Here is a 24,386-nt window from a genome sequence, read left to right on the forward strand (position 1 = left end):
TTAAAATATCTATATGATAACTTAAAATACTGTATAGCATTACTGAACTGTGAAATATTTGAAAATTATTTCATCTCTGTTACATGCCAAAATCACAATCACAAAATGTAAGTTGAAGGCCAGGGGGGGCCTATGTACCAAGAGTTGTGCATACGCAAAAATGTTTTGCGCATGCGTAAAATTGTAACATATGTACGGAAGGGAAATGCCCAGTGCATCTCTAAAAATGTGCATGTACAACCTTCGCAGTACGATGCTCCAGGGAATGTGCAGATAGGTCTTTAGCATCTCATTGACCTCTGAGATGCTCCTGATTACACATTCAGAAAGGAAGCGCCTGTGCTTAATGATATGTACTAAAGTGAGCATCTAATCGCTGCATTACTTGCACATGATTAAATTTGTGCCACTTAGGACTTGGCATAAATTATATGAAGGAACTATAAAAAGGTGTGCTTGTGTAAGTGTGTTCTCTGGATAAAGATAAGTCATGAAAAGCCATGACATATGATATTTATGTCATGGTCAGATGTGGCAATAACATAAAATGTGCCAGTGGAAAAGGGGTATTATGTTCCAGTGAAGTCAGCTAAGAAACGAAGTATATGTAAAGGCTGAATCCAATAAAACCTGTTAATTACTACAGGTACCCTAACTAGTGCCACCAGCCTACAGTATACGTCCCAATTGTCATTTTAAACAACTTAACAAGTAACAAACGAGACTACCCATTTACAAACACGTAATCACAGCATGGTGTCACAGGATGGCTTCAGCGGTGACGTCAGACCTGGAACAGAAACACACAGAGTGAAAATGGGGTAAAATGAAAGTAAATCCACAGCAGATTGCGTAATGAATGCGCTGCGGTGCTTTTATTAAATAAACAAAATAAAAAGGTTTGACAAAAACAATGCTCACAGAGTAAAATAAAAGAACACAAACACAAAACTGACACCAATTATACAAGCATTATTATTATTTTTAATCTCCTCTTTCTATCTTCCATACCTCCTCACTGTACACCCAACCCCGAGTGAGTGCCTCTTTTATGCAGTCATTCAATTGGAATCTCGCTACATCTGCATGTGAACTAATTGTGCTTCCGATGCTTCCATCCTAATTCACATTTTAATCTGCATGTGGTGTGATTGTGAAATCCCCATGCCTAAATACAATTATACATCTTATATAACCAGCAGTGTGGAGTAGTGGTTAGGGATCTTGACTGAAGAGGCGTGGGTTGAATCCCAGGTGGGGGATACTGCTGCTGTACCACTGAGCAAGGTACTTTACCTAGATTGCTCCAGTAAAAAACTCAACTGTATAAATGGGTAATTGTGTGTAAAAGATAATGTAATTGTATGTAAAAAATAATGTGATATCTTGATAAGGGCGTCTGCTAAGAAATAAATAATAATAATATAACCTGTGCCACATAACCCACACTCTGTGAACTAATACATACACACAACATACAACATATAACACATAATACACATAGGGGCGGGACACCCTGCAACACAGGCATTAAAATATATTGTAGTATAGTATGATATAGTAACTCACTGCCTTCCGACGCCTCCTCAAGACCCACCTGTTTAGACTGCACTTCTAGATCTCTTGATCTGCCCCACTTATATGCACTGGACTTGCCTGACCTACACACCGCATTACTGGATCCTCAGCTAATGCACTACCCTTGCACTATTGCACTACTAATATGTCATTGTAGATATAACTTGCTGTAACCTAGTTATTATTGTATTGTAGTTGTATTATTTGCACTTACTGTAAACTATACTGTAACACCTGTAAATCACCTTGGATAAAGGTGTCTGCCGAAAAAAAAAAAAAAAAATCAAATAATAATAATAATAATAATAATAAAATATGTTCCTTTCTGCAATGTTGACTGCCAAGAATGTTACTACATTGCATATTGTACCAAATGGCCATTGGCAATTAGCTACTAAATTAATGGCACTATTTTTGCAGTGTCCCACAGTCACATGTCTGCATATAGTGGTACTTTAAACCAGTTCACGGTAAAAGCCAGCTGGATTAAAACTGAGATAATTAGTGTACACCCCCCCCCCCCCCCCCTTATCTTAAGCATGTTGATAGGTGATCAAAAATTAACACAACTGTTTTTTCTACACCGGCATCCCTGTTAAATGAAGAAGTGTGTAAGATCTGAAAGCACTGTGTAGCGAATAGCATCCTTTAACTGCACGTGGGCTTTGCCAATCTGGGAAATGTTCAAGCAATGTCTATAGGAAATGCCAACTGATCATGTGATCCCTGAATGTTGTTAACAGCACCTTCAGAGGCTTGCTTATGTGTGCTATGCATGCCAAACTACAGTATCTCTAATAATAAATAATAATTTGCTACGCAGGCTATGGTAGTATAATACTGTAACATCTTGATTGTCAGTAGTCAGTTGACACAATACAAATTCAGTCAAAGTATAGCATGTATGGCCACGGTCTTTTAAAGTGTGTTTGAAAAACAAAAATCTCTTGAACAGTGCTTTTGAAAATGTGAAAATAAACTTCAACCCCCTCTCAAACAGTTGAGAAAGGGTTTCATGAATGGCAAAGTTGATTTCATTAATCAAAGCCCTTAAAACAGTCCATCCATTTATGTTTATTTTAATTATATAAACAGTGGCACAACCTCATTTGACAGTTTAATAAGTAGGTCTATAAAGAATTATTATTTTATTAAGGTGTGGTTGTATATAGATCATGCATTGTTTAGATAATTAAATCATACCTCACAGTGTAAGACAATATAAACAGTATTATTACCACTGCAGACACTCCTCTGGGGGTACACAATCACTCCAACCTTTGCTGGAATCAAACCAGTGACCTATTGGTGGATGGCTATATGTCAGCATAATAAAAAGTAGTCACCAAGCTCTTATTACTGTGACTGTTTTCAAGGAAAATAAGCTTGACTTTTAAATGGAAGCCTTCCACCGAGAGAAGATTTTCTATAGTCTTTTAATTGCAAACATGGCATCAAATACGACCTTTCAGATATGAGGTTCCAGTATTTTCATCTTCAAGCTCATCTATGAGGTAGATCAGCCACTTTGACACCTTATGGAAATATCTTCTTTCGAATGTAATGCACTGAGATCCAAAGAGCCTCAGTAACTTTGGATCTCAAATATGATTATTTGTGTACCCTATTTATTTTAATGAATGTATTTTACTTTCATGTTTTCTCATAACCAGGTTCGTGACCTAGGTCCTGGAGACAGATCACTCGTTTACCCAGGAAATCCCCTATTGCGTTCCTTACTGTATGTCTTATAAAAAGTCACCTTAGCAGGGCAGCACATTTCCTCCTAAAGTGATACTATTTAGTGTTTCCCAAAGATCTGTTTAGAATGGCTCTATAATGACCATATAAAAAATGCAAAATGACCAAAATGTTAAATTAAAATGTAATTATAAACTTTAAAATGTTGTGGAAGAGATTAAGCATCACTATTTAATTCCTTGTACCCTGTGGAGCTTTTTTTTTTTTTTTTTTTTTTTTTTTTTCTCGTGCACAGAGGCACACTGCAAATTAGCAGCACATCACACATTAGAAAAAGCTTACATTGATTCGCTTCTAGTCTTTATAAACGACTAAAATATTATTTATGGAGGGAGGGGTGCATTTATTGCCACATAAAAACAGTAAAGAAATTCTAAATCATTTTTGTAGCCTGCTCAAATTGAGAAGATAGAAGAAACGCTGCATAATTTAATCTCTTAAGAAAACCAAGTTTCGTGTCATACCAAAAACCTTCCTCAAACAAATACCTTGTATCTAAGTTATCGCACCTATAGGGATATTTTTAAAATATTTTTAGACCGGTCCTTTACCTGGGAGAGGAACGCAAGTTGATGTGTGTTGACATGGAAATTCCTAGTGAATAAATGTAGTTAATGATGGAGCAAGACGGCAGGCAGTTGCGCGATTTTTATTGGATGCTGTTTATGGTGCTTACAACAGCTGAAGTACTGCGAATGCATCTAGTCTGGAAGAGCTAGGAGATTGTTTAACAGACAGAAACAGCGCACGTAAATAGTAAAACAGAGGTCTGGGGTCTAAGAACACAGTACTCTTCGTGTCGGATTACATTTTGCAATTATATGTATATGTAATAATTTAAAAAATGGATGCTACAATATTCCAAATCCTTATTGATGAATTTGATCCCAACTGCAGCCTAAATAATGCCTGGCAGGACAATTTCTTTGAAAGTGCATCTTTTTCCTTTGTGGATTTTGATGGTAAGAGCTGAAACTTTTTTTTTTTTTTAATGTGATTTCCTCCCTAATTTATATATATATATATATATATATATATATATATATATATATATATATATATATATATATATATATATATATATATATATATGTGTGTCAAAAATAGGGTTATACGTATTCAAGACTATCAATATTCTCTCTCATGTTCTTGTATTTTCAAGGTCTATATTGTAATGCCACGACTGATCAGATAGGAACTTGCTGGCCAAAGAGTAATGTGGGTCAACTGGTGGAACGACCGTGCCCAGAGTTTTTCAATGGGGTTAAATACAACAGCACCAGTAAGTACATCAATTTTCGACGCAGTTCATTATATATATATATATATATATATATATATATATATATATATATATATATATATATATATATATATATATATAATGTGTGTGTATAAAAGAACATTTGCTACTCTGTTTGACCTAGGACACCGGCTAACTGTTTTTGTTTTAAATACATTGTTTCTACTTTTGTAAGAAGGGGGATAGTATACAGTAGTAATACATTTAATCTGTATCAGAAATACTGTACTGTAGTACTTTTTTGCTCAGCAATAGCTAAAATCATGCTACTTTTAAAAGTAACTTGACATAACAAGTTCTCTATGCGCACAGTGACATATTTTGTAAATCTGTGTATTTACTGAATTGGTCAAAACATTGTGAAATTGAAACGTTTGCAGTGCATGTTTTGTGTTCCCTTTATTATTACGATGCTTGCAAACTGCTGCAGTGCTCATTGGATCTGGATCGGTAGGTGGGACGTGGTTATTGCTCGAATTATTTGTTCTAGTAATAATCATTACTAATGAGTATTACTCGAACTATAATATTTTGAACAGCAGTCCAAAAAGGAATATGCATATGGTTTTGTAAAACACCTTTTAACCTTTAAACAGGAATTGCGTAGGTTCTGCATCATTTTCTGAAAGTGTATGATATACAGTAAGTTTCCAGAAAATAATTCAACGTAATTTAGTGGAAAGAGGTGATACAGTGGTTAATCTATAAATGTATGTTAAGATAAATTCCCCAAATTAAAAGTTGGCTATACAGTAATTCGAGAAATATAATTAATAGTTATGGGGTATAGTTTCATTCAGTATTTAATTGATTCCCTTTTTTTAACCGAATGTCTTTAAACACTCTCAAGTTGTTAATTAAAGATTGGTGTAAACGTATTGAAAATATAGACCATGATATTTTCTTAAAACCAAAAATGTTATTCATTCATTATATACTGTAGTGCTTTTTTTTTTTTTTTTAGAATCATATGACCCTATGAATGTACCAGTACTGCAGCTTTTCCATTAGAACATCTACTCTGTTCTTGTATGTTAATTTTGACCACACAATCAATATACAGTAATGTCAGGAACATTGCATTGCATTTATAGCAGTAATTGAAAAATGCAGACATGAAGAATATTCAATGGCAAAAACTTTGTTAAAGTAACATTAAGGTTTGGTTGCAAAAGTCCAAAAGGTTAGGAAATTGCAAGTTAAGGCAGCCACGCAACCTTAACTCTACACCCTTATGTGTATGTTTTCTGTCACACTTGACATCACTAAGCACATGACAAATTCTCCCTGAAGATTGGCCATACGGACATAACACTGGGAAATGATAGTCCTTGTGATTGGTAACATGTTCAGTAACTGCATTAGCATTCCTAATGCAGTTACTGTTTGCTGTCAATGTGTGCTTGAACGAACAACAGAATTCCTTGTACTCAGAAATGTGTAATTCATGTTGAGGTATGTAGTGATGAGTATTACATTTTTCAAAAGGAGTACCTGAAAATGAATGGGACATGCAATATGTCAAACCCTACATGTATGTTAATACTTTCCATTACAGTTAGTACTGTTTGGTATACTGTTGATACATGTATGCTGTGGTACACAAAGCAGTGTTTTGTGTCTCTTGTAAGCATAACATCCACGCATTACAATCTACCTCTTGTACTTCAATGGTGAACTGCAGAAATCTGCAATTGTACCTAAACATTTTAATGTCATAATTATCTTCCAGCATAACAGCATGTTAGCAATCATTCACTGTCATATAAAGTTTGAAAGAAGAATGGTTAATCACAGTGCAAACATACATATACTGCAGAAAATGCAGTGACTTTTTGCCACGTGAAACAGTGCAGTTAATACAAGAAAGCCAATGTTGCAGATTCCAGATACAGAACATATTGTTTGCATGAATATTGCTGATAGCGTTTGGAGAAATATGACTTGTTTAACATTTGTCCAGTAATACATGGAAGGTCCCTAATTAAGTTTATTGGTTTTACTTAGAACATTGGTGAAATAATTAGCTTGACAGCAAACATTGTGGGAATGCTAATGCAGTTACTGAACATGTTACCAATCACAAGGACTATGATTTCCCAGTGTTATGTCTGTATGGCCAGTCTTCAGGGAGAATTTGTCATGTGCTTAGTGATGTCATTGCCAATGTCATTGATGATGTCATATGTGATGTCAAGTGTGATGGGAAACATACACATAAGGGTGCAGAGTTAAGGTTGCGTGGCTACCTTAACTTGCAATTTCCTAACCTTTTTTTACTTTTGCAACCAAACCCTTAATGTTAATTTAACAAAGCTTTTGCCATTGAATTTCCATTGTTTTGCAGAAGGCATCCTGGAAAATCAAACAACCACATCTGCCACATAATGCAGTGGTGAAAACACAACTTGAGACACTAAATAGCACAGAAGAAAGAGACACACACCAAGTATTTAGTTGTTTTTTTTAAAGCCAGAATTATTTAAGCGAAATCAAACATGGAAAATGTTAATCCCTGCCCCTGAGGCTGAAGAGGTGGGGACAGCAACGACTGTACCTGAGGCTGGAGAGGTGGGGGCAGCTTTGAATAGTAGTGCTGAGGGCAGTTATTCTTCATGTTGTATGGCTCTGTCCACTCTCTCTAGAAAGATCATGTAAGAATCCTGCAGGTTTTTAGGCAGTCTGATGCGTTGTATGCATTGCGTATCATTCCATTGAAACTATTGCTCACCTTTTCGCACCCAGGCAACATAGTGACCATGGCTGATGGTTTTCCCTTTGTGGAATACAATTGCCAGAGTTTAAAATGTTTTCCTACCAATTACAACACTGTCATGCTTGAAATTGGCAAGTGCTGTATTAATTGCAATATCATATCATTTTAATAAACTAATAAACAATATGGGGGATAATTAATTCTGTGTTTGAATTTTAAAATGGCGCTATATAAATCTGGTGATATGGAGCAGTATGTTTATTATCTAACTCAGCACTCAGCATATTCCCAAGTAATCTTTGATAGGAATAAGCGTATAAAATGCATTAATATCTTTACAAAATAATTTTGGTTTTGGCATATTCTTTTAAAAACTGTAAACAGGAGCATGTTATCATTTATGTCTTGTTGTCAACCAACATTTTGTTACTGTTAAACTTCGCTAAATGTGGACATCAGTACGTACCTGAAAGAAATCTGTACTGTAACAGTGTCGTTGCCTGCAATTGCAGTACTAGCTACATGCTAGAGGTTACATCCCCACCAGTTTAATTTAATCTTAATTGTATAATAAGTAACACTATACACAGGGTCACTTTCATTTTTCACATTTTATTATTTAAAAGCACAGAGAAGTTAACAGTTTTAGATACCGACAGCAACATAGATTTGTTTGTGGAATGGAACGGTATCATTGAACTCCCTACCGTACCATAACAACAAATGAAAATGAAAATCGCATTTCCTAAATTAAAAAAATATTATTAGTTTCTCCAGTGTTGAAGGAACAAACACAAAAAACATTATCACTGATTACCAGTTTTAATCCAGACAGAAACACAGATGTGACCTGTGTGTTCTGAACTATATATTCCATGTCTCCCTATTCAGTGCAATGGAATGATCTCAAGTCCCTCTGCCTAACAATGGCGTCAGACATCAGTGATGTCAGACCGTTACTTTGGGGTTCAATTTCTGTAAAACTAGACCCCCCAAAAATTATGAATATCCCGTTGCACATATACACCCCATGTGTATGCTGAGCGTGGTTCCTTAATTTCCTGTACTTTTTGAGATACAGGTGTATAAAAAAGTGTCTTAATCATTTCTAAAAAAAGAAAAACAGCTGTTTTTTTCACCACTCTATCTCAAAAAGTATTCTACCAAATGCTACCCTGTTGACAGGCTTCGTTGAGCCTGCCAATCCGAACACATATGCACATTTCCATGCATATTGGTGAGGTTTTACCCCCCTTTTGAGGTGGTTGTAAAATCGACTTTAAACAGGACCTTCGCTCAAACCTTAACGTGCAGACATCATAAAAATAAAACTACTTCATGGAAAGCTACTTGGGCGATGAGACAATGAACATGTATAACAGATGAACATAAATATGTTGTATGTGTTAACAGTGGAAATGAATATAACGCTTTCTTGCTGTAGTTCATTTAAAACTAAGGAAGTGGATGTCTGTGTATTAGTTATTTGAAAAACATCTGTCGTTTTGAACTCCTCGATTTTATTACAGAATCTGTTTTTTTTATAGAATTTACAAAGTAATGTTTATTTTGTTTACACTTGTGTTCTTCTTTTGTGTCCAAAGTATAAACTAAAACAATTAAAATCAGCACTAACATGTGTTTATAATCTGTTCAGTCTGATTAATGTTTAATTCTTAAATATTTGGTTTTACAGTGTAGATGATTAAATTGACTCTTTTGAGCAAGTAATACCGGTATATATTAGGGGCTTTAATCTTGTATTAATATAATGCTATTGTAGCCAGTCGATCACGAAATCCACTTCCAGACAGATGTTTGTGAAACCAATCCAGGTAACATTCTAGTGTCTCCCAGGTATACAGTAACTTGATTATGCCTTTTCCGATCATACAAACAGGAATATGAACTGATATTTTTGAACGCAGTCACTACACATCTAGAAACTTTGACATGAAAAGAGTTGTCAGCAGTATGTTTTGCTTTAAGTTAATATAGGTTAATATATGCGTTGTAATTATTGTTTTCCTGAACCTTCTCACGCCCACCTAGGATACATTTTGCGCCCCCTGTGAGGAGCGCGGATCCCCAGTTTGAGAGCCACTGTAGTAAGATAGTAAGTAATGTAAATACAAAATGATATTGGATATATGGGATGATGAACTGATGATAATGCAAATATGGTATTGGGTGTGTTTAGAAAATGCTTTCTGACAGTATGCATGCGTATGTTTTTTATGTCTTTATTATTTTATTTATTGAACAGGTTTTATAGTATAATTACTCACAAAGACTGAGCGCCTCATCTTCAGTGACGCCTTGGCAATACTTAGCTTTACTTACCCCCAACAGGGAGACTGTTGCAGAGGAGGAGAGCCAAATAGAAGAGGAAGTGCAGTGGGGTAGGGGAGGATGGTGGAAAACAAAATATGCAAGACAGAGCAAACTCAAGGCTTGGGGTTTAAATAGAGGATTAGCAGATGTTATTGGTAGGACGGAAGTAGGGGGAGGAGCCCTCGTTCATGCCCCCCGAATAACACACCAGTTTACAATAATGAAATGCATGCTAATCACAGCTGTAGAAACTGCATTTCTATTCAGGTACATTTAAATATTACTGCAAACAGGGACCTTGGGTGTATAGTACTCATTTGAAATTAACTTTATATCTGTATATATTCTTTCTCAGTTTACCATGGATTTTTGATTAAATATATTGATTGGGCGAGTATCAAAATTATAAAACATAAACCATTTCTCGTATGCAACAGATTTCTCCATATTAATCACTTAACTAAACACAGTGCATTTCCAGCTGGTTCGCTTCAGCTAGAGCCAAGTGTAATGCATATGATGCTAAAAGGCACAAATACAACTCAATCAGTCTGTGTTTACATTTTAGGAAAAGACGGAGGTATTTTTCAAGTGCATATACTGAAGCAATCAAGAAAGGGCAATAATACCTAAAACTTTCTGAAGGTCTGCTAACTGCCCTGCAATGTATTAGGACGATACAGTAGGCCTGCCTAACAGAGTGGACTCATTTTTTAGGAACCTCATTCTTGAAGAATGAGTGAGGAATAAGTACATGTTTCCTTTACTGATTCAGTCCACTAAGAACAGAAATCTAAAGTGGAGAAATAGAACTCCACATAAATGAATAATGCAGTGGTTCCAAACTGTACTAACACCCAACATATGTCACACTGTGTCTTTTAAGTGGGAAAGTTCTGTTTTATTCCTCTCATGCAATGTTCGAGGGACCATGTAACACAGACATAACAGCTGGATGCTTGCTGCGACGGAATTCAGAGTCGCCCTGGATAAGGGGGTCTGCTAAGAAATAAATAAATAATAATAAATGGCATCAGATCCTCATTTGGGAATTACATGAAGGCAAGTGATAGTGGTTTAGGCTTTATCAATTAAAACTACAAGCAGTATTTAACAACAATGGAATGGAATTGAGATCCATGAATCACATTGGCGCAAACAAAACCCATACCAATCAACATTTCTGTCTGTAACTTAACTATGTGAGTGTACCTACAGTACACTATGCACTTACTTACTAAGGTTACAAAAGTAGAATATTACCCTTTTATTAACTTGTAATACTTGGTAATTACAGCCTTGCTACCTATGCTTCTCAATACAAGCCTTCTACTGCTATTCAGATTGAAGCAAAGCATAACATTTAATTCTGTCATAGGATCTACTGCCCTTTTAATAGTCACCTGAGCCCACCAAACCCATTTTACATTTAAAACACATCTTACAGTGTTTGAACTTTTGTTTATCTTTGGGGTTTGCTCAGGCTCCCAGTTGAGTTGTTTATGTAACATATACTGTTACTGGTGTCAAAATGCTTATATTGGTTTATCTTCCCAGGGTTAAATAGGTTCCTCTGCACCTCAAAGGCAGTTTCTATAATAGTCTGCTCACATTTGTTTCTTGAAAATAACAAAACAAAAAAAGAAGATTTTTTGTTATGTAACCCCACTTGATCCAACGTATTCTGAAAGTTGTTGAAAATGCATTTTCAATTGAGTGATTAATGTTGTATATTTAAGTGCTTTGAGACAGCTGTGAAAGCTTAGACTTTAACATCTCAACAATTTGCTTTGCAAACTTGCATGACTGCACCGGTATTTTCTGAATAGAGCTTTTTTAGACCATAGATTTCAAAATTCTCAGGGTTTTAATTAACTTGAACTTTTGTACCGTAGTGGAAAGCTGGGGTATCAAGCTTCAGTTTTCCCTGGAGGATCCAGCATTTAATATGCTATATATTGCGAAAATCCTTCCTTCCTCTATTTTTTTTTATTGTAACAGCTTATCTTTATCAGTGTTTGATACACTATTTACATGGCTTTTTCAATTATATTTTTTACCAAGGGCTAGATTCTCAAAGTATTTTACTCCTAAGAATCTAAATAATGTATTTGTAGTTCTTCTATATACCCAATAACGTTATCAAACAAGAAATAAAATATCCATTCAATGTAGGGAATCTTATTGTAACGGGCACTGCTGTATGATGTACTACAATAAGAATTCTGACCCCTGCTGGTGAGCCGAAGTTAAAAGCTCTGTCATTGCTGGTGCAAACAATCCTGTCTGTTTTGTGCAGTGGTTAAGACGTTTGCTAATGGTGTGTGTGGTTACCGGTCTGCTCTCTGTCTCTGCACTGCTACACCTTTGAAGAGAGTTCAATTGTTAAAATATCGGTTGCAAAAATAGGGTGCTGTTTTATCTTATTGACAGGCTGTAATCCTGTGAGATGTTGCTGCAAAAAGTTTAAACAGGTTTAAAATGCATATGCACAAAGGAACAGCAATGGTAAATCAGGGTTTTCTGCTCTTGCAGATGGAAGAGTCAGAGATTGATTCACTTTTCTATTGACTCACTGCACTGGAAAATAATGGCTGTAGGTCAAACTAGTGGTCTTGGCTACTCACTCATTAACTACAATTCTCTTTAAAAAAAGAAAATAAACATATTCTATAGAAAGCTCAGAGTCTCTGTAAATTTTAACTGTTTTTTTTTTTCTCTGCACTAATTCAACCAGGCTTAGCCAATTTGAGTCACATTACATGAACTCTTTTTTAAATCAGTACCACTCAACTTTGCAACTAAGACACATCAAGGCACTCGCTGGGAACAAAACATGTAAGGGTATGCATTTAACTTTCGTGGCTTGACCTTAATCATTTTACTACACTTTCATATGGGATTTTCACTGGTCTGAATATGTGGCATACATTTCATAACTAAATGTAAATTTCTTTCTCACACAAGTCTCCTGAACTCTTTTTACATTAAAAAAAGATAAAATAGCCCATCTTATCTAAACACAGCCTCTATTTAAATAATTATGAAAATGTATGAATATCCAACATATAACAGTGTACAGTATGTTAGTCGCATTAATTACAACTATTAGTGTTAAACGATGAAAAAACTGAGGAAGGTTCATATAGTATATGATTTAAGGTTAGGTTATTTCCAGATGTTATTTTGCAAACTTAAATATACGGTTATGTTGACTGCTGATAATTTTTTACTTGTTGAGATGATGTCATTATCACATCTAGATAATAAAGATTTATACAAAAAATGTAACCCTGTATCCATGTATGTATGCGTAACAATAGATAACAATAGATATGTTTATGACTTTGGGCACCCAGAATGGAATGTCCTTTTTCTAGAATTTTTTGTCAGTATACAGTCATCATGCTATATTTTTCTAGATTTTGGAAATGCACGTTCCAAGTGTGGAACGTCTGGAGGGGGTAGGTCAGTGCCAGTTTTGTACGATTGGCATCGTTCCATTGGTCAAAATGCATCAAATTCAAGGGACAAATTGAAGAATCATTATCGTACTGAGACAGAAGTATACTTTCTCATCTCCTGTAATGCAAGTTGCAAATCTTGTGTTAGAGAATGCTTATCACACAACTTCAGAACAAATAATGCAGAGCCAATGAAACTCAGTATAATCTTTTTTAAAAGCCAACCTGGGAAAGGGCACAGGTCATCCCCACAACTGTCAAAATTTCACAACATACACTGAATAATCTCAAAACCGGTTAATCTGTACATTAACCGGTACATTCTTTATAAATATACATTTTAAATGCAGTATAAAGTCAAGGCTGTTGCTGTTAAGCAAATGTCAGCAACAGAGCAGAACTCTCCATTTAGCCTACTCAAGACCACATTTTACAACAAGAACTATCTATAGAGATGGGACAGACTGCACTTAAAATAAAATGGGAACCAATCTACTTGGAGAAAGGATCCTCGAAGAGGTTCAGAAGCATTTAAACTAGAAAGGAAGGGGGAGAAATCAACACAAAAACAGAAGGGAGACTACATCAAAACAAGGGCAACCACTCAGGTAAGACAGCCATTAAATGTATTTATCTAAATGCTAGAAGTATCAGAAACAAAATGTTAGATCTTGAAGCTACTGCACTAACAAGTAACTACGATGTGATAGGAGTTAAATAAACTTGGTTATCCGAGAGTGATGGAGACAAATATAATATTAGTGGGTATACACTGTATAGGAGACAGGCAGGATAAAAGAGGCGGAGGGGTAGCGCCATACATCAAAAATAGTCTTGAAGCCCAGGTGTTAAATCTGGAAGAAAAAAACAACGCAGAATTAATATGGGTCAGAATAATGGACAAAAATTCAAAGGGCATAATAATAGGGGCATGCTATAGACCGCCAAATTCAGGCAACAAGCAAAATAATCTGTTATACAATGACATTAGAAATGTGTGCAGCAAAGGAGAAGCCATATTAATGGGGGATTTTAACTTCCCCCATATAAAATGGGAAAAACCGGTGGGGAGCACGACAGACGAAATTGAAATGGTGGAAATGACAAATGACTGCTTCCTAACGCAATTTGTCAAGGCAGCGACTAGAGGGGAGGCATGCCTTGATTTAGTCTTTTCAAATAACAAAGGCAGAATAACTAAAACAGAGGTCGAGGACCATTGGTAAACTCAGATCACAACATGGTTTCATTTGAAGTGCTTTTTAAAACTCCAAAAGTAACGACTAAAGCTAAGGTTTACAATTTTAAAAAGGCAAACTATGAAGGAATGAAACAGAGACTAACAGAAGTAGATTGGAGTAAAATAGAGAAAACATCCACGGAAAAAGGATGGCTGTTTTTTAAAAATGTAGTACTAGAAGCGCAAAACAATTATATCCCAAAAGTAGACAAATCTAAATCTAAAACAAAATTTCCAAAATGGTGTAATAGATCAATTAAAAAAATATTCAGAGAAAAAGGGCACTTAACATAACGTTTAAAAGGGATCAAGAACAAAGTACACAGCAAGATTACTTGGAACTGCAAACACAAGTCAAAAAGGAAGTTAGAAAAGCCAAGAGAGAGACAGAAATGAGCATTGCTAAGGAGGCTAAAACCAATTCCAAAAAGTTTTTCCAATTATAACAGCAAGAGAACATTCAAAGATGCAAATGGCAAAATCATAGATGAAGAGACAAAAATAGCAAATATATTAAATGGTTACTTTTCACAAGTTTTTACAAAGGAGGATACGGGCAACATGCCCCACATGTCGACCTGTTCCTATCCAGTTTTAAATAACTTTAGCATAACAGAGGCAGAAGTATTAAAGGAGCTCTTAAAATAAACAAATCCCCTGGGCCAGAGATCCTCCCAATAGTACTCAAAGAAATGAAAGAAGTTATTTACAAACCAATAACCAAGATCATGCAGCAGTCTCTTGACACAGGGGTTGTACCGACAGACTGGAGAATTTCAAATGTAGTACCGATCCACAAAAAGGGAGACAAAACCGAACCAGGTAACTATAGACCAATAAGCCTGATGTCTATTATATGTAAACTTATGGAAACTGTAACAAGATCCAAAATGGAAAAAAGCCTATATGGTAACAGTATCCTGGGAGACAGTCAGCAGGGTTTTAGGAAAGGGAGATTGTGTCTAACTAACCTGCTTGACTTTTTTGAGGATGCAACATCGACAATGGATAACTGCAAAGCATATGACATGGTTTATTTAGATTTCCAGAAAGCTTTTGACAAAGTCCCGCATAAAAGATTAATTCTCAAACTGAACGCAGTACAGATTCAAGGAAATGCATGCACATGGATTAGGGAGTGGTTAACATGTAGAAAACAAAAAGCACTGATCAGAGGAGACACCTCAAAGTGGAGCGAGGTAACCAGTGGAGTACCACAGGGATCAGTATTAGGTCCTCTGCTATTCCTAGTCTACATTAATGACTTAGATTCTGGTATAGTAAGCAAACTTGTTAAATTTGCTGATGACACAAAAAAGGAGGCGTGGCAAACACTGTTGCAGCAGCAAAGGTCATTCAAAATGATCTAGACAAATGACATTTAATAGAGAAAAGTGTAAGGTACTGCAGGCAGGCAATACAAATGTGCATTATAAATATCATATGGGCGATACTGAAATTGAAGAAGGAATCTACGAAAAAGACCTAGGAGTTTATGTTGACTCAGAAATGTCTTCATCTAGACAATGTGGGAAAGCTATAAAAAAAAAGGCTAACAAGATGGTCGGATATATAGTGAAAAGTGTTGAATTTAAATCAATGGAAGTAATGTTAAAACTTTACAATGCATTAGTAAGACCTCATCTAGAATATTGTGTTCAGTTCTGGTCACCTCTTTTACACAGAGAATTGTGAGGGTCTGGAACCAACTCACCTGTAATTTTGTTGAAGCTGACACCTTGGGATCCTTCAAGGAGCTGCTTAATGATATTCTGGGATCAATAAGCTTCTAACAACCAAACGAGCAATGGCCTCCTCTCGTTTGTAAACCTTCTTATGTTCTTACAGTCATAGCATTGAATCGTTGGAAAGTATTTTAATACAATGGTACCTCTCTTACTATAATTATAGTTGTTATAAATATAGCCAGTGTTTTTAATATGACCCTTCTGACCGAGCAGGAACATTTGTATTAAAAAAAAAAGATGATAACTAAGTAAAAAAATGGAGCAGACCAAACAGTCAAAAAATGACATTACTTTTTTTTTTTTTTTGATATTGCATTCTTATTACAAGACAGCTGGGGAACTGATTATATTTTTCTTTGTAATATAAAAATAGCTGTTTCCGCAGGTAATACAGAAACAGCATTTGGTTGAGAAGCTTGTGTGACTGACACACATAGTGGTTCTTTTGTGATTTATCTGTAGTGCAACCCAATATTAGGCCAATAAAAATCATTCAGATAAAGCTATTCAGAAATGATATTTTAAAAAACTGATATAAAACATTTATTTATTATTTTTTATAGCAATAATGTCCCATAATAAAAATGTTATTCCAGGGTTTTAAAGCATTTGGTCAAAAAACAAAAAAAGGCCCAGTGCAAATTAATATATAGCAAGCAGAAGATTTATTCACAGAAATCATGCGTGAATGAGACTTGAACATCAATGCCACATGTTATTTTCTGTTTGTTAATGAAACAGACGGAGTGGTTGCTAGCTCAACAAAAATAAACAACTGCTTAGTGCTCTTAACATAAAGGCATAACCTGGTTCAAAGGTATTTTAATAAATTAGTTCGTCCAGTATTGCATGTCTAAATTTAGCTAAAAATACTTCAGAGAAAAAATGTTTCCCTGTATTGTATCCCATGTCTTTCTTTAAGATTACCTATTTAAAAAACTAAATAAATGTCTTTTAAATTTGCATAATTTAAAATATTTTGTATATAAAAAGAATAATTTTAAAAAAAACTTATGATCCCCAGTGTACACCTTTTGAATACGTATGAACAGTAGCAACCAAAGCAATGATTTTGCCTTAGATGATGTATCTGCCAGTGGTTTAGACAAAAAATATTCAGTTTGTATAATACTGTAAATAATACACTTTGGCAATACCAAAATGGGTCACGCTTTAAAAGATTGCAAAGTTCTTTATTAACCTAATAACAATAATAATAATAATAATAACTTTTATTTATAGAGCACCTTTCATACACAATGGTTCAAAGCGCTTTACAGCTGTTTTTAAAGCTTTACGCTTTAAAAACAGAGCAGTATATTTTAAAAATACAATAAAAATTAGAATAAAATACAAATACAAATAAGCTTAAAAAGTGGAAATTAAAAGGCTAAGTTATAAAGATGTGTCTTGAGCCTGGACATTTCCAGGGAGGGAGCACTTTGAACTGACTCAGGCAGGGAGTTCCAGAGTCGAGGGGCTTGAACACACAAGGCTACTTCTCCCTTCCACTTTAGCCTCACCCTTGGAACACAGATGGGCACAACTAGCAGACCTCAATACCCGTTGAGGCTCATAGGGAGTCAACACTTGTCAAATAATCTAGAGCCATCCCATTGAGAGCTTTATATGTTAACATTAAAATCTTAAAATCAATCCTGTATTTTACTGGGAGCCAGTGCAGAGATGCCAGCACAGGAGTAATGTGGGCTGTCTTTTTTGTTTTAGTTAAAACTCTAGCAGCTGCATTCTGCACAAGCTACAACCGAGACATAGTGTGGCTAGTGAGTCCGGCAAAGAGGGAATTACAATAATCTAATTTAGAAGAAATGAAAGCATGGACTCATTTTTCAGCATCAGTAAATGAGATAAAAGATCTGATTTTAACAGTATTTCTAAGATGGTAAAAAGATAATTTTGTATTTTTTTTTTAATGTGTGACTCAAAACTTATTTCAGAATCTAAAATGACACCCAGATTTCTCACTTCAGATTTTAGATGGGGAGTCATATCACCCAATTTGACTCCTAGCAACTCAGTTTGTTTCTGAGAACCAACTACTAAGACCTCAGTCTTGTCGGAATTTAACTGTAAGAAATTTTGGGACATCCAAATTTTGATATCAGAAATGCAGTCCAATAGTACAGGTACAGTATATTGGAAGTGTCACCAGGTTTCACAGAGATGAGAAACATCATGTTTACGAATAACCTTACCCAGGGGTAACATATATAGAGAAAACAAAACAGGACCAAGGATAGAGCCCTGTGGAACACCATAGGTTATATTTGCAAACTGAGATGAAAACTCCCATTGAAACAAAGTATTGTGTGTTTGACAGATAGGATTGAAACCACATCAAAACATTTTCTTCAAGTCCCACCCATCTTTGAAGACGATCTAAAAGAATGTCATGATCCACAGTGTCAAACCAAGATGGAGATAGCGTTTGAATCTGCATTTATCAACAGGTCATTCGTTACTTTTAATAAGACAGTTTCTGTGCTATGGTAAGAACGGAAACCTGGCTGAAACTTTTCAAAAATATTGTTAGAAATCAGGTGTTCGTTTAATTGTTTTAGCACTATTTGTTCAAGGACCTTTACAAGAAAAGGCAGATTGGAAATAGGTCTAAAATTATTCAGCACCAGACTGTCTAGGTTAGGTTTCTTAAGCAAACGCTTTATTACAGCAGTTTTAAACTGAACTGGCACTATTCCTGTTTCAAGAGAACTATTTATTATTGCAAGAATATCACTGCACAGGTCATTTAAAACATCCTTAAGGAGCCTAGTAGGAATGGGATCTAATGAACTAGTAGCAGATTACATCTGCATCACAATCATATTTAGTTCCTGTATTGTAATTAACAAAAAGGAACCCACTGCCGATGCACTTGGCGTATCTGGAATGTATAAGTCAGAGCCACAAACAGGGATATATTTTCTGAAATTCATTACATCTATCAGTAGATGAGTCACAGTGAATGCTGAGGGAAGGATTTACCAATCAATCAATTACAGGAAAAAGGACCCAGGAATTGTTCTTGTTTTCCTCAATAAGATTCGAGAAATAGCTACAGCTAGTTGACTTTATTGCTTCATCGTAGCTTCCTAATTTTCTTTCATAATGTCATAATGAACTTGTAGTCTCGTGGCTTTCCATTTACACTCCATTTTACGACATTCCCTTTTCATTTGGCGGATAGTATCATTAATCTATGGAGCGTTATGATTTTGTGTGGCTAGTCTGGTCTTAAGGGTGTATGTAATAACAGTAAAAATCTGTTTTTGTGTGTGCCATGTGTCCCTGTGGGTGTCTGTTAAGTCATAGTAAACTCATAATATGTGATGGCTCAAGTCAGCATCATTATGATGGTAGAAAATTACTCAAAGGGTTGCACAAGAAGAAAAAAAGGCATTGTTTTACTATGATTTCAACACATACTACGTAGTGGACTGCATTGGATTTGTAAAGACATTGCATTGGATTTGTAAAGACATTGCATTGGATTTGTAAAGACATTGATTTGGTGTATCACTGCTTTGTTTTTCATGGGTGCATGGGCATATTTTATATTGTTGATTGTAAGAGGGAACAGCTTTTGCCCTCAGGTTACATCACTCGTCATGAACATGTGGTTGTTGATTTATTTTATGATCCAGGAGGACTATAGATATAAATATTACTATTAATACCTATTGATCTTATGGCGATTTAACTCTGTTTGTTTCAGTATCACTAACACACCTTAAGCAGTGGATATCATAAGGTACCAGTACGTTAATGCTTAGCTCAATGTATAGACATGATCAAGTGCTTTGGATGCAGTGAAAGAACGGAATAAGTTAACTACACTATTGGTAAAGCAAACATTGTAATTGGTTGCCATCATTTGATTTTTGATAGTCCAAAGTAAACCACAGCATTTTTTAAAGCAGGATGAGGTATTTTGCCTTGATACATTATGTTGAGTCCTAAATCTTGTGATCCCATGTCCTTTCTAAACATATCTCATTTTCAGCTGTCAAAGGGCAATCAGCTTAATACACTCTGAGGGAAATGAAGTAATCAGCATACATGTTCTACAACATAATTCCATATGAGCACTTGAAATGACATTTATGTCTATACTCTAATTTTGTAAAGAACATCCCTATACTGGGAAGTTCAGTTCTGAGAGGAATGCCAAGCATTAGGCACCAGTGTGAAATTGAATTTCTGGGGACTAAAGGATTTGTCCCATACACCATTGTTATTCTGAAGGGTATATTGTACTGTAGGTCAGGCAATGGAAAATGATAAAAGATGAATGTAAAATTAAGTTAGTTGGTAAATGATATGTTGCTTTTAAATGAACAGTTTCTTCCTCATTTAAGCCACATGCTTGTGGCATGTTTTGATGTTTCATAAACCTAAACAAAGAATAGTGACTATGATTCATATATACTAGCATTTTTCAAAATGTATAAGCACTATAACCAAGTCTATCAAAGTGAGCATTTTCACTTTATCTACTCCTTATAAGTGGTAGGTGAATCTTTCAGTTTGGTTATTATGTGCTCATGCTAACTGTAGGAACTGTAGTGTTAGATTACTGAAAGAAAGTATGAGGTATAGTTGTCTTTATTTTTTTATTATGCAAATGTAGGGTTGTGGGGAGGGGGGGGGTGGAGGGGGGGTTTGGAAACACAATACAGGCAGTCCTCACACTTACCACACAATACAGGCAGTCCTCACACTTACCACGCAATTGGTTCCTGAAAGTCGCGTTATAAGTTGAAGCGTCGTAAGTCGAAGCATATTTTCCATAGGAACAATGTTATAAATTGGAGTTACGTTCCAGAGTCTTTGGCCAGATAATATATTTTTACAAAAATGACCCGTTATATTGTACTCATGCAAATATTTATTTAACTCTTTACACTCAGCCCGTTGATTTCGGGGCGCTGGCGCCCCGGTGGTTATGCGCATATTACTCAGGCACCTACCTGGCTTGTTTAAAAGTACATACTAGGGGCTTTCCAATGACGTATTCAGTGTGTGTATGCTGTACTCCTAGCCGGAAATACGATCGCCTGAAGTTAAGCCCCTTATCATGTGACAGAGTTCACAGCTTAGGTTTCGTTTTGAGTCCACTGCTCTTATCAGACATTGTTAAGGGCAAATGAATTCTAAAACAAACAGTTACATGCATAAAAAAACAAATGGTACGTGACTGAGTCAGGGCGCCCACGACAGGTACTGCGGTTCGGACACCGAGCATGCGCACATGATGCCGGGCTGGCTCGTGTCTCACCATGACGTAAATGCCGTTTCGATATCATAAAGTCCAAGCAGGGTAATAATGCAAAAGAGTCGTAGGTGCCGTGCGTCGTAAGTCGACGCGTCATAAATCGAGGAGCATCTGTATCAGCAAACAGTAACATGTAATTTATATCTGACTTAACTTGTTTTACAACAAAGAAATGATCCAAAATGCATTGTCTCAATTTGTGAGATATATGTCAAGTATGGTGCAGTGGAGGTATTGGTGTGGTCACCACTAGCAGAATACATTTACAACCATAAGCAATCAAATACTGCTGACCATTCTGAAAACATACATCCATCAGAATATTGATATTTGCAATGAATCCCAGACATTTAGTTACCATGGTATATGTGTTGGCCACTCATAGTACTGTATAACAATGACTGGTTGTCTAAATCCACTTTGGCTACAATGGCAGTAGTTGTTGATTGATTAATTCATACTATCTTTGCAAAGCTATTGAGTTTGTTAGAATCAATCATGAGGGACTGATCATTTTGAACAAAGTGCCATTCCATTCATATTTTGGCAAAGGTTTAATTAAAATAACTTCATTCAAAACTATTTTATACTATACAAGTCCTCCACAATATTGAAATGTTTATATTATAAGTATAACATAGTTTGAATAGTGCTTTTACTCATAGTTATATAACATGTCATTTTACAGTTCATAGAAAACTGATGTGTTAAGTTTGTATGATGAAGCGGCAACCGGTGGTCCCCCAGAGATTAATTTACTCCTTCTAGAATGTCGATAGCCAATCAAAGTACTCCCTCAAACCATGTACTTGCATAATACATCATATACCCATTCTGTATACTGTAGGATATACCGATAAAAATAGTGCAGTAAACTTCACAGGGTGATCATTTATTAATATACTGACAGTAATCCTGAAAATTTAAGCATACTAACATAAATATAATCTTTCACAAATAACTTTTTCTGCATGAGTTCCATCATTGCAATCTGTATAAATCTGTAGAATTATTGTTTCTAACAGGATTTGCAGTTTGGGGTTGAGTAAGTAGCGGGGTTCCGAAAAATATAGTGTTACATGTCCCCACGTGTTGCTACAACTGTTTAAATAAAGTAACTGTAATTTTTCTTTTCATTGTTAAGATCCTTATAACTTTAAATTCTTTTTCAAAGCTCTTTTCAAAATGGCCGCTCTAGTGCACTGATCGTGTATGAATTATTGCCCACATTGTTAAAAAGGTAACACAGCAATAACGATCCATGATGTGGTACGGAACAGAAAAACCAGAGCACTTGTTGTTATGTTTTTAGTTTTTTTGAATCGCTCTTCCTACGGTGATTAGAGGACAGATCTCAAACCTCAGTGCATTAGATTGGACATTTTGAAAAGAGCTTTGAAACAGACTTTAAAGTTACAGACTTGAAAGTTATTTAAACAGCTGTAGAAACACGTGGAGACGTATGACGCTATATTTTTCAGAACCCCGCTACTTACTCTTTAATGCTGATTTTAGGCTTTGGATTACATGCTATCTGCAGCATTTGCTAAATCCTAATTGCCAGCATTTGCCATGATCAAAACCCTTATTAAAGTACAGGTACATGTAGCTAAACCGTTGTTTTAATAGTAACTGGAAAACTTTCCAAATCTGAGATAATTTGTCAGTTAGATATTACATCTCTACAGCAGAGTTTCCCAAACTGGTTAAGGGAGGTAACGCTTTGAGTAAATTGCAGGGACCAGGAAGAATATACATTTAGACTGCTATATCAACATATTTCCACGCACCTATACTGTCAATCTGCTAAACTGTCTACACTTACAGTAGCACACATAGAATAAACAAGCTGCCAAGTTCCATCTGTTCTGAAGTTTTCCTATGCTGGGATGAATCAATCACATCTCAAATATAGCCACATGCTACACTTTGCAAAAAAACACCCTCTTGGGGTGGGCTGGAATAAATATCTGCAAGCAGACTTTGCAAATGTTTAATTTTCTCTTTACAGAAAAATGTGCCGGTTTATGAGTAATTATTCTGCCTGTCTGAACAAAAAAAATATATCAGCCTATGTTGTAGAGTTGTGCACATACTAGAACTGAAAACAAATAACTCAAGGACAACAGCAACAACAACAGACGCAGCATATTGTTTCAATGACAGCAGCAGCAACTGGCCCTTTACTTCACTCACCAGAAGTGATGTTTACCATGTGGCCTCCATATTGTGATGCACAGAAATCACGGGGGGGGGGGGGGGCTAGTCTATAGAACGAGTGCTTGTCTAGTTTGCATTATGCAGATGTGGTCCCATTCTGGTTCTATTAGTTGTTTTTTGGAAAAATCCTGAAATGCTAAGTTTGTCGCCATGATATAAGCTGGAAACCATTGCTCTAAACGTTCAAGAGATATTCTTGTACTATTTGTGTCAAAATTAAAAGCGCTTTAAATACAAGCACATAAATCAGAGATAGTTTGCAGTTCATATACAAATAGAATTGCACAAAGTACTTGTTAATGAAGATATTTATTGCCATGCAATTTTATATTCAGGTTTCCCTAGGCATGAAACATGTTAGTTCCAAATTATGGATCATTAGCTTTTTTTTTAAAGCAAGATGAGTAGTTCTGTTGAGATAAAGGCTACTGGCTTGCATGAAGACACAGAGTAGGCTGTTGTGGAAACAGAATACTTCACATAAAGTACTTGTCATTACATGTAGCGTGGATGGAGGGCATCTACAAAATGACATACCGTAGTTGTAAAATATAATCAGTGTTGCAACAGATGGCTGTTAACTATTTTAAAATCCCTTTTAGTCCTGATTTGTCTCCATTTGCAGAGAAAACAAGACTTTCTGGTTTGTAGGTGGGAGAGTAGTTACTTGTACCTATTCAGATGGCTTTCTCAGTATATAATTGGCATCTTTGAATAAATAATCAT

General features: G+C 35.6%; 1 protein-coding gene across 1 annotated transcript in view; it reads left to right on the top strand.

The window, feature by feature from the left end:
* The first annotated feature begins 3,752 nt into the window (after positions 1-3,752).
* The window catches only part of LOC117399726 (corticotropin-releasing factor receptor 2), an 85,491-nt gene continuing 64,857 nt past the window's right edge, over positions 3,753-24,386 (top strand). The window contains exons 1-2 of the mRNA XM_059022274.1: positions 3,753-4,301; positions 4,502-4,621. Coding sequence (XP_058878257.1) covers positions 4,184-4,301; positions 4,502-4,621 — 238 coding nt within the window. The 5' untranslated portion in view covers positions 3,753-4,183. The remainder of the gene's footprint in view (positions 4,302-4,501; positions 4,622-24,386) is intronic.

This window comes from Acipenser ruthenus, chromosome 4 (genome assembly GCF_902713425.1).
Source record: "Acipenser ruthenus chromosome 4, fAciRut3.2 maternal haplotype, whole genome shotgun sequence".
Classification (NCBI taxonomy): domain Eukaryota; kingdom Metazoa; phylum Chordata; class Actinopteri; order Acipenseriformes; family Acipenseridae; genus Acipenser; species Acipenser ruthenus.